A 17,323-nucleotide genomic window follows, 5' to 3' on the forward strand; every position below is an offset into this window, starting at 1 on the left:
AAAACCCCTGGGTCCTGTGCAGAGCTCCGACCTGCCTTCTGGGAATGAGGTGGACATGGTCCTCTGCTCCTCCTGCCCAATAAAACTCCTCACAAAAAGGTCTTCCCTTAGGCATAATGGGGTTTTTTTTCTGCCTGAATCAGTCTTTTCTTGACTCTCCAGAAATTATAAACTTGTACATATTGTCACTATACAAACTCAAAACACATGCACTGCACCCCAGCTGGATTTTGGACATTTCTCTGTATTTCTGACGCATCTCTTGGCAATCTGGGTTTGCTGGATTCCAAGGGTCTTTCACAGGAAATGTCACCATCTCTGTTACTTCCTGTTGGATGTTATCGTAGAAGAAACGAGTTTACCTACTGAGTAATCTTTGGGCAGAGAAAGGGGAATGAGAGACTTGCTCTTGCTGAAAGGACTGTGTTTATCACAGCTCTGAAATCTCACTGTTACATTACAAATACCCAGGCAGAAGGAGAGCTGCTGTGAGCATTCCAGCGGGGATGATCTCTCATCCTCATCCAGCTCCCCTAGTACTGGTTTTGGGATAAACCTGATAATTAAATTAATTAATTCAGATAATTAAATGAGCAGAAAATTATGCCTCCAATAAGGTGAACCCTTTGCTGCTCCATGGGGTCTCCCATTCCTCACAGGAATCAGAAAAGGCACCTACAGGGGTGTTCTCACACTCACCATGTTGTTATTCCTACCCTTTTACCTGAGCATCACTTCAGCTGGCTGCATCTCCCTCTGCCTTCCTGGAGGTCAGAGAGTCTTCCATGCTCCCGTGGGAAGCCCATAGGAGCCAGCTGAGATGCTAAGGGCAGACATACAGCTGGAGAACCAGAGAGCCCCAGGCTCAGGGTTGTGTTTGGTCCTACTTTGGATGAAAACACCAGTCTTTGCTGCTCAGGAGCTCAGGTTTCTCCATCAGCAGGACTCAGAAGTCTCCTCCCCAGCCTCCCTCCCACTGCTGGAGTTACGTAATTTGCTGGGGAAGTCTTAGTAAAGGCACAAGGGCTGAGTCTTGCTGGCATCTTTTAAGTTCTTACAAAATACACATCACATTGTTGGTAGATGGGGCAGAGGCAAAGTACTTCCAAAAATGTTTAAAAACCATGTGTAGAGCAGCCAGCTCCAAACCTGTGAGTCAGCAGCAGGTCAGAGTCCTGCTGTCACTGTGTGCCCCATGCTCATCTTGGCCCTGTGCTCCCACCAGTGCTCCAGGGCCAGTTATGCTTCGTTGACCCTAAAATGCCTGGACAGAAGTGATGTTATGCTGAGCCCTCGGGATATGGTGCAGCATGGCCACTGCCCCAGGAACCCCATCCATGGGCAGCTCCACATGCCCTTAGCAGTGGAACTCCACACTGGGACAACACGGTGGGGTCGGGAAGGACCAAGGGTTTCCCAGGCAGTGCCTTGGGCCCTACTTCACCTCCCCACTTGGGCAGACAGGGAAGCCCCAGCCCAGCTGTACCTGCCAGAAGTTGTCTGCAGGAATCGCTTAGCAACGATGGGATTGCGCTTTGCAGGGCACCCAAGGGCTCAGCCCAGCACTCACCCTGGGGTTTTGCAACTTGAAATTTGACCAGATGAACCACCCAGCTGACAAAATCCATGGCCTTTAATGTAAAAAACGGAGGAGCAAAACCCGAGTAGGCAAGGGGTGGCTGCCCGAGAGGAGCAGGGCTGCAACCCATGGAAACCCGCTGTGTCAGAGGCAGCCTCTGCCCCACTTCCCCATCCCGAGGCTGATGCGAGTGAGGCCACTTCCTGCCAGGTTTGTGACGGGGGCGGGGGGAAGGCAGAAGGGCCAGCAGAAGGGAGCCAGAGAGGCCGAGCTGCGCTTCAAGGAAGGAGAGGGAGAGGGGCGAGACCCACGACACAGGGGGATCCCACTCCCACCACACTATGTCCCTGGTGGAGACGATCCGGCTGTGGCAAGAAGGGGTGTGTGCAGCGGACAGGAAGGAGTGGAATGCTGCCCTGGATGCCTTCACGGCCGTCCAGAATCCCCCTGCCAAAATCTGCTTTAACATCGGCTGCGTCCACCTTGTCCTGGGGAAGCTGGTGGAGGCAGAGGAGGTAAGGTACAGCCCCTAGGGCCGCTCATCCTCTCACCTCTGGGGGCTGCCCAGATAGGTGGACATGGTGGGGAAGGAAGGAATTGAGGATCACGGTCTAAGGGATGGATTCAGGGCCTTTTAAAGCTCTGAGGAAGGGGGACAGCACTGGGCTGCCAAACCTGTTCTGCCAGTGAATCAGAGGTGAGGCAGCAGCAGTGATGCACAGCCCACTGTTCACCCTCCCTCTCTCCAGGAGGTGCCCATGCTGGCAGATGGCTCCAGCTCAGAAAAACCCAGGAGCCTGGTACAGGCTCTCCCCACCCAGTGCTGCAGGGAGACACAGCCTGCAGAGCCCAACTCACGCCACTTGGCTAAGGCAGGACAGGTACAACTGCTTTACACCCTCAGGTTTTTAAAGGTGTCCCATTTTTACCCCCTTTTTGCCCCTCTCCTACCTCTGCAGGCATTCACCCGGAGCATCAGCTGTGACAAGCACCTGGCAGTGGCTTATTTCCAGCGGGGGACCGTGTTTTACCAGAGGCAGAAGTGAGTGGAAGGGTTTCGAGTTTCATTTTTGCTGATTACAGAGATGCCAGCCTTCAGCTGAGGATGGCCCCAGGCAGGTTGGTGCCCCAGAGCCCAAACGGAAGCCCCTCGAGGTTAAACAGGCTCCTACTCTTCAGCACTGCAGTCCTGGGATTAACATGAGCCTCAGAACCTCTCTCCTCCCGTGGGGTGTCTGAAACACTGCAAGGATAGAGGGGAGACCCGACTGAACTAAGTCTGAAAACAAGCTTAGAGGCAAGGAGGTTGCCACCATGAACTGGTGACACCTTCATCCTCTGCTCCACAGCCATGGAAAGGCCATTGAGGATTTCAAAGAGGCGCTGGCCCAGCTGCGAGGCAACCAACTCATCGACTACAAGATCCTGGGGCTGCGCTACCGGCTCTTTGCCTGCGAGGTGAGACACACCTGGCCACCAGTCTTGATCCCAAAGGTCTGTTCTCCAGCATGAGAAATCTAAAGAGGAGACAGCCAGCCTCTCTTTGTACCTTGCAAAAACCAAGCAAGAGGGTGCAGTGCCACTGCCCCACTGCCCTTTCCTTTCCTGCCTTCCTGGCAGTGGTCTGGCTGCTCCAAGAACTTGTTCCCTTGCTCCCATCCCTCCAGCAGATTCTCTACAACATTGCACTGGTGTATGCCACAACAGAGAACTGGGAGAAGGCTGAAGAGCACCTGACCCTGGCCATGAGCATGAAGAGCGAGCCCCAGCATAACAAGATCGACAGGGCAATGGAAGCCATCCTGGTATGGAGGAGCAGGTCTCACAGCCCCACAGGGAGAGGGAGGGAAAATCCACCTTTTAGCAGGATTAAAATGCAGTGGCAATGGATATTGTAGTGGGACACAAGTCCATGGGAAGAGCTTTGGGTCACTGGGGAGGCAGGGATGGGAAGACAGGATTCAATGGACTGTACTAGGGCTGGGATTGGGCTGTCATGGTGGTGGTTTGGCTTTATGGAGCAGACCCCAAGCCCAGAGCAGAAAGGACATTCATCAGTCCCTGCTCTCACCTCCAAAAGCTCCATGACTTCTCTGTGCTACAGAAGCAGAAGCTCTGTGAGCTGGTGGCCATTCCTGCAGGAAAGCTGTTCAGGCCAAATGAGAAGCAAGTGGCTCAGCTGGAGAAGAAGGACTACCTGGGAAAGGCAATGGTAAGAAGGCTCTATATTATTAATTCAGGCCAAGCCTGTGGACTGAGAAGAGCTGTTGACTGCCTTCTCATCACCCCTCTGAGCTGCTGCCTGGTAGGCAGCCAGAGACAGGGAGCTGGTCAGGGATCCCCCAGACATGGAAAGAGGGATGGCACACAGGGATCTTGCGGGGAACAGGGAGTCTGCAAGAATACAGGAGCTAAAAGCAGGTTTCTGCTAAGCATGGCCTATTTCTAGTTTGTCTCCTTAGTGAGACATGAGGGACATGAGCTGGAAAGATCTCACTGGAGCTTCAGCTCGTGCCAAGACATTTTCAGGGGTGGGGGAAAGGAGCTATATAACATTTGACACCCACAAACAACCTCCAGTTCTTCCACCACTCTGTTTGAAAAGGGCTTTTCAGCTCAGATAAGCAAACAAGCTTCTCTCCTGTGAATGTGCAAAATTCAGTCACTGGGATACCATCCTTGGGCTCAGGTCTTGGGAGGCAGCACTCCTCCAGAAAAGGAACCAGGCACTGGGGAGTCAGACAGCCGAGAGCCAGGCAGCTCCTTGAGTGCCAGAAACATGCAAAAACATGTATCAACTTTCTAAATTACGTTTAAGGTCACCTGTAGGAAGTATGGGCTTGAGCTGGACACTTGGCTCCCTTCAACATTTGTGATTAAAACAGAAAGGGAAATTTCTAGGTTATAACGCTTCAAGTCACAGAAACAGCCAGGCTAAGAGCAGAAAATTTACCACAGCTGAGAGGGAAGCTTGGGTGCCAGAGGCACTCATTCTGTAGTCCAAGATGCTTAGCCTAAAATCACAGCCCCTCCTGAGCTTGAAGCATCCTGAGGAGCTTGGCTTGGCCAACAGCAAAGGAGGAGGGTGAACATCAGAGGTCTGAGAGAGGTCTACAGGCACCAAGTCACTATCTGTCTTTGGCTGTAGGTGGTGGCATCTGTGGTGGACAAGGACAATTTTTCAGGATTCGCTCCCCTACAGCCACAGGTAAGATTCTGTCAATGACCAGCATGCTCAGTGCAGGATGACGTAGGGTGGCTGTCATCCCACACCTTGCTGAGGGCTCTGACCTGCAGTGGGGACAAAACAGCACCCTTACCATCCTGAGTTCTGTGCCACCTGCTGTGGGGAGGAGGCAGGCACTTCTTCCACGGATCAGCTGCTACTTCCAGCACCAGGAAGTTCATCCCAAACCCACCCACAGCTGTGGCTGAGGTTAAGCTGGTTTCCTGTATGGGGAAGTAGTGGGTGGGGTGATGGCTCTGTGCAGGGAGCTGCCTCTGACCCTCCGCAAAGGATTCATTAGGGATCATCTGCCTAACCCTGAGTGGAGAAACAACGGCAGTTCTGTTCTCACTTTGCATCCTCTTGTCTATTCCTGAACTCCTTTGCATTTCCCATGCCATTTTCCAGATGATGTAGTGGCATCTTCCCATTCCTAAAGGTGGCAAGAGTTTTTCCAGGAGCTTTTTGGGAGGCTATGGGAAAGCACAGCACAGCACCACACCATTGCACAAGATAAATTACCCCCGTCTCAATGCAGACAGGTGTTGACAATCTCAATCACTCTGTGAGCTGAAACTAAAGTCAGGAGTGAAAAGAGGTTTGTGCCTCTGAAAACCAACTGTATGTTGAAGAATTTGGAAACTGTTCCTTAGAAGGAGCAAAGCCAGTGATATTCCTCATGGCACTTAAGGCACCTGCATGTGGAGGAAGGAACAGTGTTGGGGTGAGGGTAGGCATGGTAAAAGGCTGCAGGACATTTCTGCAAAGCAAACAAAATCCTCTGGATTACTGGTATTTTCCTTTTTGTCTTCCTGTTGGCAGGCCTCTGGTCCTCCACCCAGGCCCAAGACCCCAGAAATCCTCAGGTAAGTTGGATGAAGGATGGATAACCCACGCAACCATGCATAACCCCATCCTGCACTCTGGCAGCTGAGCCAGTTGGCCCCCAGAACTCAGGGGGAATGGGGAAGGTAGAAACAAGGAGGCAGAGGTCTGGATTCTCCCTATGATGTAAAACAAAAGCATTGCCAACATTCCTGACCTGTCCACTGCTCCCACACCCAGGGCCCTCAGAGGGCAGCCACACCGTGTCATGTACGAGTTCATTCCTGAGACCGCCGAGGAGCTGCAGGTCCTGCCCGGAAACATTGTCTTTGTCCTGAAGAAAGAAAAGGACAATTGGGCTACAGTGATGTTCAATGGAAAGGTATACCAGGAGTGTGGTGGACAGGAGGGGTAGACAGCAGATTGTGGTTGAGGTTCTGCAGAGGCAGAGCCTTGCCAACAGTAATTAAATAAGTTTCTGACTGAAGTCTCTTATGCCCACCGTAGGTTAGGCCACAGGGTTCAGTGAAATCCATCCAACCTGCAGAAACTAAAATTCAAGCCTCAGGAACCCTCCTGGATGCAGGGGAGGGTGAGGACACATCCAGTTGTGTCCTCCAGTAGTGGGTTGCCTTCTTGCCAAGTAATCACTACTCATCTCTCCTTCCCCTGCAGAAAGGGATCGTCCCCTGCAACTTCCTCGAGCCTGTGGAGCTCCAGAATAAGCTGCATATCCAGGTGAGGAGGCCCATGGTGTCCTGGGGAGGGCAGATCTCTACATATTCACCCAACACCCATCTCCCAGTAGGACCCATGTGTGACTCCCTCCCCCTCATGATGCTGGGGTTGGTTCTTCTGGCTCATGGTCACCTTATCCGCAAAATCTGTGTTGGTGGCACCCTGGTGGGGGTTGGCAATGCTGGGGAGATAATGGATAGCAAAGTCACCCCTCGCCAGTTCAAGACCCCAAACAGACTGGGAAAATAACAGGTTGGAGGGGGGCTGCACAAGGCAGCAGCACCCCAGCCCCTCATGAAGGGTGGGACTGACAGCACTGCCTTCTTCCCATGGCACAGGAGGAAACCCCTGTGGAAGATGAGATTTCTGAGTCACCCACCTTCACTGTGCTGGAGAAGCCACGGCGGCCGGCGCCAGGTCAGTGTGGGGAGCTGAAGGGATGGGGGCACAGGGTGATGCCACCACCAGCAGGTTGAGATGCTGTATTCTCACTCTTTGAGACCAGGGCTAGGGTTCATCTCCATCTCATTCCTGGCCCCATTTGCAGTCAAGGACTGGGAGATATTAGAGCAGGAGGCAGAGACAGCAACTGCAATGCTGAGGATGGAGTATAATAGTGTCTGTGGGGTCCCTGAGGAAAGCAAGTCCCTCTGTGCTATTAATTAGCACAGCGACTAATGAGAAAAAGGGCCTGGAGGTAGGAATGGGGCAAGAACCAGCTTGGAGTAAAAGATTCCTTACAGACTTCTCCTTCCAGCAGGGCATCCATGATAGTTTCAGTGCTGCTGCCAGGCTGGGCTAGGCTTGAAGGAGCTGTATAAAGGGGATTCCTGGCTGGTGCTACCCAGTGTCCCACATCCCAGGCCTGGGGCAGAGATGGTGACACCACGGCCACCACACAGATGGTTCAGGGTGCTGGGAAGCTGAAACAGGGCTCTGCCAATGGTATCCACGCTGCTGCAGAAAAACCTTTTGGGGTAGAAAATATCACTGTGCAGAGACAGTACTGCCCAGGTGTTGATGTGCTGCAGTCTAGTCTGGCTATCAATGACCAACGTGCGAAAAAAAAGGAGTATGTGGAAAAGACATGGCTGAGAGGGGCCCTCATCCCTGTCTGTCCCTGTCTGCAGGGAGGGTTCAGAACAAGGACCAGGCTCTGCTCCCTGGGGCCCAGCAATGGGACAAGAGACCACGGGCAGAAATGGATGCCCAGAAGTTCTACCTGAACATGACAAAGAACTACTTTCCTGTGCAGTGACCAAGCACTGGAACAGATACCAGAGAGGGTGTGGAGTCTCCCTCACTGGGGATATTCCAGACCCATCTGGACACAGTCCTGTGCCTTGTGCTCTCTGATGACCTTGCTTGAGCAGGGAGGTGGGACCCGATGACCCACTGTGGTCTCTTCCAACCTGATCTGCTGTGTGAGAACCAATTGCCTACCCCTGCTCTGGGGAGGGCCTGAGCCAGGTGGTGGGGAAAGGTGGACCAAAGATGATGAACAGCAGGACAGGGAGGGCTCATGTCCCCGTTAGAGCAGCCTCATATGCGTCCGGGGGTAGAGCTGGCTGTGGCTTATGGAATTAAGGACAAACACCTTATGGACACAACAACCCCAGTGACCATCTTTATAGCATCAAAAACCATCTTGGATCTATTAGTGGGACCATGTTCAACACTGTAGCTCGGGATCTTCCTGGAATGAGCACAGTTGTGCCAAAGCACTGCCAAAATGTAAATCAGATTCTCATGAAAAGGCTTCCACAAACCTGTGTGAAATCACCCTGCCTGAAAGCCTGAGTTTAGCTTTACAGCCCCATTGAAAGACAGGGATTGCCTTTGGTTTTCAGGTGGACGTAGGGAGATCAGAAGAGCAAAGACACTAAAACCAGCAGCTACATGTTTACCTTTTTGAATCTACCCATGAAAGACATCCCACCCCTCATGTTCCCATCCCTGCAAGAGGGAAGGCACAGAGCGAAAACCTCTGCTCAGTGGTTGTATATAGATCTTACAGATGAACCTCTGGCAGATGCTGTATCCATTCGAGGGACCACCGCTGGCCCCAGGGTTGGTTGGTGTTGGTGGAGATCATGATGGACTGCAGGAGGTCTGGCTATATGTTTAGATGTTTACCCCGTCCCACCTGCTAAGCCACCTTTTTCCTGCTCCCCAGACTACATTCCTGCTACCGTGGCGCAGCCAAGAGACACAGCAAAGGTAATGTCCTGAGAGCGCAGACCTTGAGGTCCTACAAATCTGCATTTACCAGGTGACTTAAGGCTGCTTTTTGGGAGTTCTCCTCCAGGCCCCAGGTGGACCCAGGGCAGTGACCAGAGCCACTGTATGACTCATCTTAGTCAACCTGAGGCACTTGAGAAGGGAGAAAATAGGAGAGAGCTTGGCTGGAATGCACATGCTCCTGGGAATGGTCAGTGTGTCAGAAGGTCACACTGAGAAGAGAGATGGGAAAATACAGCAATTCCAACTCAAAAAAAAAAGAATGAGGGGCTTGGAGGGTGGACACAGCTCTAATTTGATCACCCTAAAGCCACAATTTGGTGCTAAGTCCCTAACCTCCTGGTTAGGCTCTCTCCTGGGACAAGCCTGGGGCTGCCGACCAGCCAATGTCCAAGCACAGCTTGGGAGGCACAATCTAACTCAAGCAACCACAGTTTCCACATCCCTGTGCTTGCCAAGCCACACACGGTGACATCCCATTTCCTGCCCGCAGGAGGCTGAACCAACTGTCTCCAGCCCCCACATCGTCAAGGTGCATTACAAATTCACAGTTGCCCTGAGAGTCGATCAAGGCCTCTCCTACAGGGAACTCCTGGAGCTGGTTTGCAAGAAGCTGGAGCTGCAGCCTGAGCACACGGAGCTGAGGTGAGGCACTGCCGGCCCCAGCAAGCCAGGGCCATGTTCCAGGGCTCCTCACCTGCATCCCCTGCACACACCAGGTACAAGCCTGTGGAGGGCCAGGAGCTGGTGACTCTGAGTGCAGAGAACGTGGAGGCAGCCTGGAGCCAGAGCAAGGACAACTGCCTGACAGTCTGGTGCAATGGCACAGAGGTCAGTGACAGCTACAGGGGGCAGCCACCTTCTCTTCCCTCCTGCCTTTGCTCTCCTTGCCACAAGCACAGATTTGTGGCCAGCGACCTCATGAAAGGATGGGAGCAAAGAGTGGGTGGAGAGGAGAAGCAGAGCTCGTCTCTGCTGCCCTAGTACAGAGAAGGAAGCCAAGAGGTCATGCCCTCACCAGCTTGTTTCCTGCCCTAGGGAGAGGGGTTTGTACCAGACAGGAAACCAGAGGAGTCACTGCAGGAGGCAATGCCAGGGGAGACAGGACCAACCCATGTTGTAGCTCAATACAGTTATGAAGCCACCCAACCTGAAGATCTGGAGTTTCAGGCAGGAGACATGATCCTTGTTTTATCCAAAGGTAATTGTGCTCCTCCTGGGACAGGAGAGGGGAGGGGAGGGACCCCCCTGCTCTGGTGAGAGGGAGGGTGGTGTGGCAGCAGCAGAGCCCCTCCAGCTCTGCCATGGGATTCCCATCCACATGTCCCTGTTACACACACTTCTTCCAACATGTTTTCATCACTCCCACTTACACCGCACCCCTCCCAAACATTGAAGACAGGAGTTACACTTGGGCTGTGTTTAAGCTTACTGATCACAGTGGATTCTTCCAAGGAGACGCCTCATTTTAGCTGCCATCCCCACAATGGGAGCACACTCTCTCTCCCATTCCTTTCACCTGGAACCTTTCTTCATCTATTTTGTTGTTAATGGTACAATCTTCCATTAGTCGTTCAATATTAGTCCTTAGTGTTTCTGTGGGAATTGAGGCTTAAATACAGACTAAATCTCAGGAAGATCAATGAGGAACTATATACACAGGGCATATTCCCCTCCTCACTTGAGCCTCGGAGTGAAATCAAGACATCAGGAATAAGTTTTAAAGGCAAAACCCCCTTATATTTTGCTATCTGTAGTTCTGTCACTAATCTGTGGTGGCTGGCAGGCTTTAGTAGCAGTACACCATCGGTCTCCCCCCTCTAACCTTTAACTGGTTAGTTTTTGCACCATGCAATACTGATGACCCCCAAAATCCTACCTTCCCCTTCATTGCTAAGTATTTCCCAATTCAAAGCTGGTTCTTGCCTCATTTGGTTCCCCCACAGCAAAATTGTCAGAGCTCGTAGGCTTTACTTAACCCAAGGTACTAGAAATTTTAGCAGTTTGTTTTAGGGTTTTTAGATGAACATGGGAAACAGGTGACAGTATACTTCAGATGTATCCTGAAGAGGACAGACCAAGGTCTCAGATGATTTCCTCACTCTCTACACTCACTTTGAGTGGAAACAAGGCAGTTTCCAAGCCCCCTGGTCTCTATTTTGATCCAATTTCCCACCCCCATTTGACATTCCTTCTTACCTTACCACTTTCCTCTCTTCCTCATTCCTCCCTTTCCTCCACATTCCACTCCCTGCTGGGTCTAGCACTGCTCAAAGGGTTATCAACAGACACACCTTAAAATGGTGATCTCAGGCCTGTCTGCAGCACATGATGCTCCTGTGCATCCCTAGGGTCACAAGAACTGTGTTAATTTTCCCTTCCAGTGAACGAAGACTGGTTCGAAGGCCAGTGCAAGGGGAGGACTGGCATCTTCCCATCTGCATTCGTTCAACAGCCCAACACTGAACACCCAGAAAAGTGATTTCGGAAGAGCTTGAAGTTGTGGAGAGAAATTAAGAATTCAACTGTTGCCATTATGTAGTCTGCATATTAATCCCTGCATCTGAAATGAACTTTAAATGTTATTGCTACTTGTATTAAAAGCTTTATATTTTACCTTTTGCATTGTTCTCTAAAACAGGAACTTGTTAAGAAGTTGCTAATTCCTGTCAGGAATACATTAATTCCTAAATCCTGTGCTTGCCAAGAGACTTGCCCTGTTCCCCTATCCTTAAAAAAGCTTTTATACAGATATGCCAGAAGCTGGGAACACAGAGGGTGGTGCAACCTGCATTTACAGCCCTGCCAGCAGATCCCGAAGGGGAAGTGAGTTCAGGAAGCTACAGACCAGGAAAGCATTTGCTTCCTCAAAGCATTACTGCCAACCCCAAGATCTTAAGAGCCACCACACAGCCTCACCCTGCTCCAACTCACAATTCATTCGCAGGGACTTTAAAATTCCCACCAATAAAAGCAAACACATTTTACATTTTCTTCAGCGTTGGGGGCCATACTTCAAAGATTTCCTGATCAGTCAGAATTCTAAGACAGTACCTTAGAAAGACACAGCCTGGAATCCCAGAGCTTTGCTCCAAAGGTGCTAAGGACATTTATTTTTAAAGGAACTTATTCTGGAGACAATAAACACCTGTCATTTCAAAACCAGAACATCTCTGGAAGCATGGAAACAGTGAACATCCTCATGTGCAGGCAGGTCATTGGCAGAAGGCTCTCTGTCCTCCACCTCCCCTTGCGCATGCTGGACCAGGATGATTCTGCAACTAGGGAGGAGCTTTTCAAGCTGCTCCCATCCTACATTTTTAGTTCAGTATGTAAAACACACTACACAGGCAGCACAAAACCACAACTGAATTATCCATACCAAGCCCAAGCCAGAACCACTGTGATTTATTAAGGTCTCTTCCAAATTAAAAAAAAAAAAAAAAAAAAAAAAAAAAAAAAAAGGGGAAAAAAAAACCAACTTCAAACCTTTTTCTGGCTTCTACAGAAAAGTAATGCATTTTTAACTGCATGAAGCCAAGTCACACAGGAAATAAATGCTACACACAGACACGGATGGAGAGAACATGGTTTAATTAAAGGCAAAGCTGATTTCAGCAGCTGCAGTTCTTGCACGGACAGACAGAAAACACAAAAAAAGCTTACAACACAAACCAGTTTCTGTTGGGGGCCCCTTCCCCTGCTCCCCCCAGGTGCTGGAGGGCAGGTGGGGTCAGATGCATTCCCGAGGCCGGGCGCTCATGCACAAGTGGAACGGTGCAGCGGGGACCTGGCACAGCCGGGAGTGAGATGGTGTTCCTGGTTAGCTCGTCTGGGGTGCAAGAGTCAGTGACGGTGCAAACACGGGAATGTCGCAGCTGCCTGGGCGCACAGCTTGGACACACACCAGGAGGGCTGGAGGGGACACACAGGGTGGGCTGGATTACCATCAGATGAGAACTTCACTTTTTGGACTTGTTAAAGGAAATACAGCTTTGAAATGCAACACAGAACAGTGATGTTGCTAAGGTGGAGCTTGTGGGGAGCTGCTCGTACCCCTGAGGGTACTGGGTCTCCTCCACATTCCCTTTTTGTATTCTCTGGGGCTGCCCAGACTCCAGTGTCACTTCGGCTCCTGCATGTGCTTTGCTCTGCAGCTGAATTCCAGCCCAGAGATCCTGAATCATCACACAAACCCCTACTGCTAAAAACAGCAAATGGACATTGAGACTGCTTCTGTAACTTCCCTGGGAAACCTAACAAAAATGCTGTCCTTTTCTTTAACAAAGCTTCCAGTCTTCAATCCCCCTAATAAATAGCAAATAAAACGTTTTTTCCTTTTCCCTTCTGCACCTTTTCATCTATAAACAGCACTGTGCTGTTTCCGTGTGTCCATGGGTGCCTTAGATTTGTTTCTGGCACTGAAAGCCTGGGGCTGCAGCTGGGACAGGTTTCTGCAGAGCTGACCTGTGCCTCACCGGGCATGCGGATGCCCCACGCTGTCCAGGCTGGCTGTCAGATTCACCCAGCCCTGCTGGACCCCTGATTATTTTCTGCCATGGTAATGAAACTACGAGCGTTCAGCAAAGATGGGAGGATGGAAAGAAAACCAAAAGCAAAACAAAAAAAAAAACCCCATTGAAAGCTTTCTACCTACCTATTAAAATGAGTCAGGCTGTGAATGCACAGACTAGCCTGCCCTTTGTGGGGCTAGCCACTATGCTACAGTAAAATGTACAGGAATCACACGTTAATTTAAAACCCCATAGCAGTTAACTTGCTTTTCAGCAGAGTGCTGCAATGTCCCATATCACCCCTTACAGCTCAAACACCTACGGAGAGAAGGGCATTTCATGCTGGAGTCTCTAGTCCACCCTCTGGGTGAAGTGGTGCTAAGTGCCAGACTCTCTTTCATGAAACTCCTTTGCTAGTCCAGGAGATAAGAGCCCCACCTCGCCACCATCCACTGTGACTGGAGCAGCAACTGGGGCTCTCATTGCTACACGCTGACTATGAAGCACATCTGTGTATGGAAGAATTCAGTGTGATCTTACTACTGAGATAGTAATAAAGATGTTTAGGAGTAATTTCAACTACATTCTCAGTCAGCGAAGCAATCATTAATGGATTCCTATTGTATCTCCCCAAAGAGAGGAAAAGGATTGAGAAGTTCTCATTGGCTTCTCCCATCTGCCCTTTGCTCTCAGCTTTTACTTCCCATGTGGCTGGCGACATGCACGATAGAGAAGGTGAGAGGCGGTGATATCGGGTTACTGAGTGAGCCAAACAGCAGTTCCTCTCTCCCTCCAAAGGGCCCGGGGATGGGAGAGTTCCTGATGTTGTTTGCTTGCACTGCAGACGTTTTGTGCACACTCAGTGGGTTGGTGGAGCTCTTACGCCCTCCTGACAGCAAGGAACAGAAAAGAGGGCTGCCACCTGCACAGGACTGCGTGTGCCAGTCCCGCAGACCCAACATGCCATGGTTTATGGAGCGTCGTAGTAAGGGTTGCCTCCTCTGTCTCAATGCGGCGGGTTCATGGTGCCTTGTCCGCGCTGCTGCTTCTGCTTCTGCTGCATCAACAGCTGCTCCAGAGCCGAGGGGCCAGGGTGCATCATAGAACTGGACCAGATGGACTAAAAACAAACAGCCAACATTAGCACCTCTTTGCATTACATAGCCCCTCTGCCAGATGGGAAAGCAGACACCATATTCTAATATTCTCCCTCTTTATCACTCATACCTGGCTTATCACAAAAGTTAACCAGGCTTCAAAGAAGACCTTCTAAAAATAGACTCCCTGGAAAAAACTTATCCTCCTCCAGAACCTTCATTACCACAAAAATTCATACCACATTACCTATTACTAATTTTAGACTAGTCAAAGCTAATGCTAGAATTTCTTCCAGTTCTGTCAGCCTGGGCTTGTTCCACAAGATACTCAAAACCAGCAAGAACTGGAAATTTGTGACATCTTCCTGCATTGGTGACACCTCCCACACTGCCTGTGTAAGTGAATCTGCAGGAAAAACTTTGGGCTTCTGGCACTGAACTCTGACACTTCCAACAAGCTAACACCCGTCACTTGATCATCCAGCCTGCAGACTCGTCCCTGAGCACGGCCCCAGCCAAACCCACCTTCAGGCTCTCCATAAGCACAGCTGAGGAGTCCTCCATGGCAGGAGGGCCTTGGGCTGTCCAGGTACCACTAGGAGTGCTGGACTGGTGCCAGCTGCTCTCCGAAGAAGACGACGTTGCTGGGAGATAGTCCAGACCAAACCCTCCCATTGCTAAAATGGCAGAAAGACAAATTCAAAGCAACATGGCAAAAGCAGTGCAAAACAAACATCATCAGATGATGGTCTGACACCTCCGTGCTAACCTGGAGCCCAGCACTTGCCTGGCTTATCTGTTTTCCAGCGGTCTGTGACTCTCCGGTCTCTGCTGTCTGGAGTCCCAATGGGTCCAAAGTTGGAGAAAGGAACAGAATTGTGGTTATGGGTTGGAGGGGAGCTTGGCAAGCTGCTGGGGTTGGAGGAGTGAGGAGACTGGCTGGCTGGTGTTGAATGATCTAGAGATTACAAGGCAAGAGGAAAAAAATGTCAGCAGAGACAGCAGGAGCCTCCCAGTTTTGAATTTCTTAGTGCTGCTGTGAATTCTGCCATCACCCAGTTTGCTGCAATGCTGAAGGTCAGTTTTTATTCCCTCCATTACATGAGTGTAATGTGAATGCCTAAATTCTGAGCGAAAAATTTACAAGAACAGAATGACTGTGTTTAATGCTTACCAGAAAAACAAAAACCAGGAAACCTCATGAGGGCTGGCTAGGCAAAGCCAGTTTTCCCCATGTCTCTTGAAGAACTTGTCTCAAACTAAATGAGTAATTGTCTTGAAGCTTGACAAACCAATTGAAAAATTAGATTAGACCTTGAGGAGTTTGCAAGTTTACAACTTCAATTCCCAAATCTGGGAATGTTTCACACTTATGTGAGTCTTAAAGCAATTCAGACCAGAACCCAATGTAAGCAAAAGAGGAGAGGGAGCATGAAGCAGCCTGTCCACAGGTAGGACGAAACAAATGATGAAGTGAAGGGAGAGGAAATTGAAGCCATGTGAGCCAAAAATCCTGCTAGAATAAAAGCACTTTGCAACTCCCTCCATTTCACCCACAACAGCTTTTCCTGGTTGGTTGCAGAAATTCTACCAAACATCTCATCCAGCCCAGATATTACTTAAAATCCACTCATTTCTCAACTAATTCCTCTCTCACACTCTTCTGGATTTTTAGTGAAATTAAAATCACGACATAACAATTATGGTTTATGCCCTTAAGATAATTACTAACGAAGAAGCTGGTTTGCCTTATGGGCTGCTTAACAGTAAAAAACCAAACCCAACAAAACCCACTACTGTTGTATTTTCCTCCACTCTTCACTCACACTGTTTCTTTTTCAAATATCTACATTATGAAGTCCAGTTCCTCCTGCTTTTTCCAAAAAAAGCAACACACAAAGTATACGGACATCTGAGTTAAAGCACTACTCCCAAATGGCTGTCAGGAAACCGAGTTAAAGAGATTTCAGGATTTAACACCTCTTACAATATTTATCCTGCTCAACTACTTAAATTAAAATCCAGGTTCTTACAATATATTAATTACAGAATCCCCTCGTATTTCTGAGGATATATAAAGTAAAACAGAAACCTTCAGAGACCTTGTCAAGCAAGTTTGGGAATTTTATTTAATTTCCAGTTATATACAACTTGCAGTTGGTTTAGAATTAATTCAAATCCTCTTACATCACTAGATACAAGAAATACCATACCAGGATTACCTGAGCTGGCTGGAAGGGATGGAGACCACGGAGTCCCTTCAAAGAGAGAATAGAGTGAAGTCTCCTGATGGGCAGCTGAAGCGGTGACTTCTGTTTTTGTGCTGGTATTCATGTTTTTTCCATATACCTCATTGAACATGCTGTTGTTCGGATATCTTTCCTGAAAGAAACCAAACAATATAAGAGCTTAGGTGTTAGATTTATTTCAAACACTGAGACTGTACAAAGGAAACAACTGTAGTTCAAAATATTTCCTTATTCCTTTTTCACTTCCCAGCCCCATCTTTTCTGACCATTTAACATTAAGTCCACCACATTCTGAATCAGGACAGATTTCTCCTGGCTGGACTGCAAAGTTTTCACAAAATCTTCAGATTCACAGCACTCAGAAAAGTTGTATAAAGACCCTGCTCAATTCTCTGGAAGAGAACAGGTAATTCATTGCTCTGGAAATAAAAACCTACACAGTACCCTGAGATACACCTTTTCAGTCAATTCCATGAAATTCACTGAGAGCAAAGGGCCCGTGAATGCAGCAAGATTCAAGAGTACATCTGTAGTGATATAGCCAAGATTAATTTGGGAAGAAAACTGATAAAGGCAAAGATTAAGGTTGATACAGACTGAAATTATGCATCCATGTGGATTTCTTTCAGGTTTTCTACTGGCTTAACCACAACAAGCTGAAACAGCAAAAGGTGTTGGACTCTGGTTCTCACTTACCTGATTTAGAGAAAAGCCACTGAGGGACAGGAAAGATGATGACTGAGACATCAATTCTGATGGTTTTTCCAGCAGGGACTTCTTCAGAAACCAAAAAGGGGAAAAGAGCAATTAGCACTCAGTGTAGGGACCATGAGGAAAAGTATGTTAACAGAAAC

The 17,323-nt window shown here is 49.3% G+C and overlaps 2 protein-coding genes and 1 long non-coding RNA gene across 10 annotated transcripts in view; 1 reads left to right on the forward strand and 2 right to left on the reverse strand.

Moving 5' to 3' along the window:
- Window positions 1–1,627: 1,627 nt before the first annotated feature.
- NCF2 (neutrophil cytosolic factor 2) lies at window positions 1,628–12,111 on the forward strand. Of its 4 annotated transcripts, none has more exons than XM_069023208.1 (15): window positions 1,628–2,094; window positions 2,539–2,621; window positions 2,929–3,037; window positions 3,247–3,384; window positions 3,684–3,791; window positions 4,728–4,787; window positions 5,628–5,671; window positions 5,871–6,012; window positions 6,306–6,368; window positions 6,707–6,785; window positions 8,545–8,588; window positions 9,103–9,254; window positions 9,329–9,440; window positions 9,648–9,810; window positions 10,994–12,111. In XM_069023208.1, the coding sequence occupies exons 1-15, from the start codon at window positions 1,921–1,923 to the stop codon at window positions 11,089–11,091; spliced, it is 1,569 nt and encodes a 522-aa protein (XP_068879309.1). In that variant the 5' UTR covers window positions 1,628–1,920; the 3' UTR covers window positions 11,092–12,111. The 4 variants fall into 4 exon arrangements, 3 of the variants coding, with proteins under 3 accessions (XP_068879309.1, XP_068879310.1, XP_068879311.1); XM_069023209.1 differs by having other exon boundaries at window positions 3,250–3,384; XR_011152488.1 differs by lacking the exon at window positions 9,329–9,440 and having other exon boundaries at window positions 10,994–11,080.
- LOC138114096 (uncharacterized) lies at window positions 2,632–5,239 on the reverse strand. Its single transcript, XR_011152489.1, has 3 exons — window positions 4,900–5,239; window positions 3,651–3,776; window positions 2,632–2,822 (listed from the first exon to the last, which is right to left on the reverse strand). It is a non-coding gene; the product is annotated as an uncharacterized lncRNA (long non-coding RNA).
- A 75-nt stretch (window positions 12,112–12,186) lies between the features above and the next one.
- SMG7 (SMG7 nonsense mediated mRNA decay factor) overlaps window positions 12,187–17,323 on the reverse strand; it is a 53,056-nt gene continuing 47,919 nt past the window's right edge. For all 5 annotated transcript variants that reach the window (XM_069023204.1, XM_069023205.1, XM_069023203.1 and 2 more), the window contains 5 exons: window positions 17,166–17,246; window positions 16,443–16,602; window positions 15,008–15,178; window positions 14,746–14,897; window positions 12,187–14,243 (listed from right to left, as the gene is read on the reverse strand). In XM_069023204.1, the coding sequence (XP_068879305.1) occupies window positions 14,130–14,243; window positions 14,746–14,897; window positions 15,008–15,178; window positions 16,443–16,602; window positions 17,166–17,246 (678 nt within the window). In that variant the 3' untranslated portion in view covers window positions 12,187–14,129. The remainder of the gene's footprint in view (window positions 14,244–14,745; window positions 14,898–15,007; window positions 15,179–16,442; window positions 16,603–17,165; window positions 17,247–17,323) is intronic.

This window comes from Aphelocoma coerulescens, chromosome 8 (genome assembly GCF_041296385.1).
Source record: "Aphelocoma coerulescens isolate FSJ_1873_10779 chromosome 8, UR_Acoe_1.0, whole genome shotgun sequence".
NCBI classification, from domain to species: Eukaryota; Metazoa; Chordata; class Aves; order Passeriformes; family Corvidae; genus Aphelocoma; species Aphelocoma coerulescens.

Coding starts and splice junctions, on each gene's coding strand:
- NCF2 (XM_069023208.1), top strand. CDS start 1,921: ATGTCCCTGGTGGAGACGATCCGGCTGTGGCAAGAAGGGGTGTGTGCA. Junction 3,385..3,683: donor GGGCAATGGAAGCCATCCTG/GTATGGAGGAGC, acceptor TCTGTGCTACAG/AAGCAGAAGCTCTGTGAGCT. Junction 9,441..9,647: donor TCTGGTGCAATGGCACAGAG/GTCAGTGACAGC, acceptor TTCCTGCCCTAG/GGAGAGGGGTTTGTACCAGA.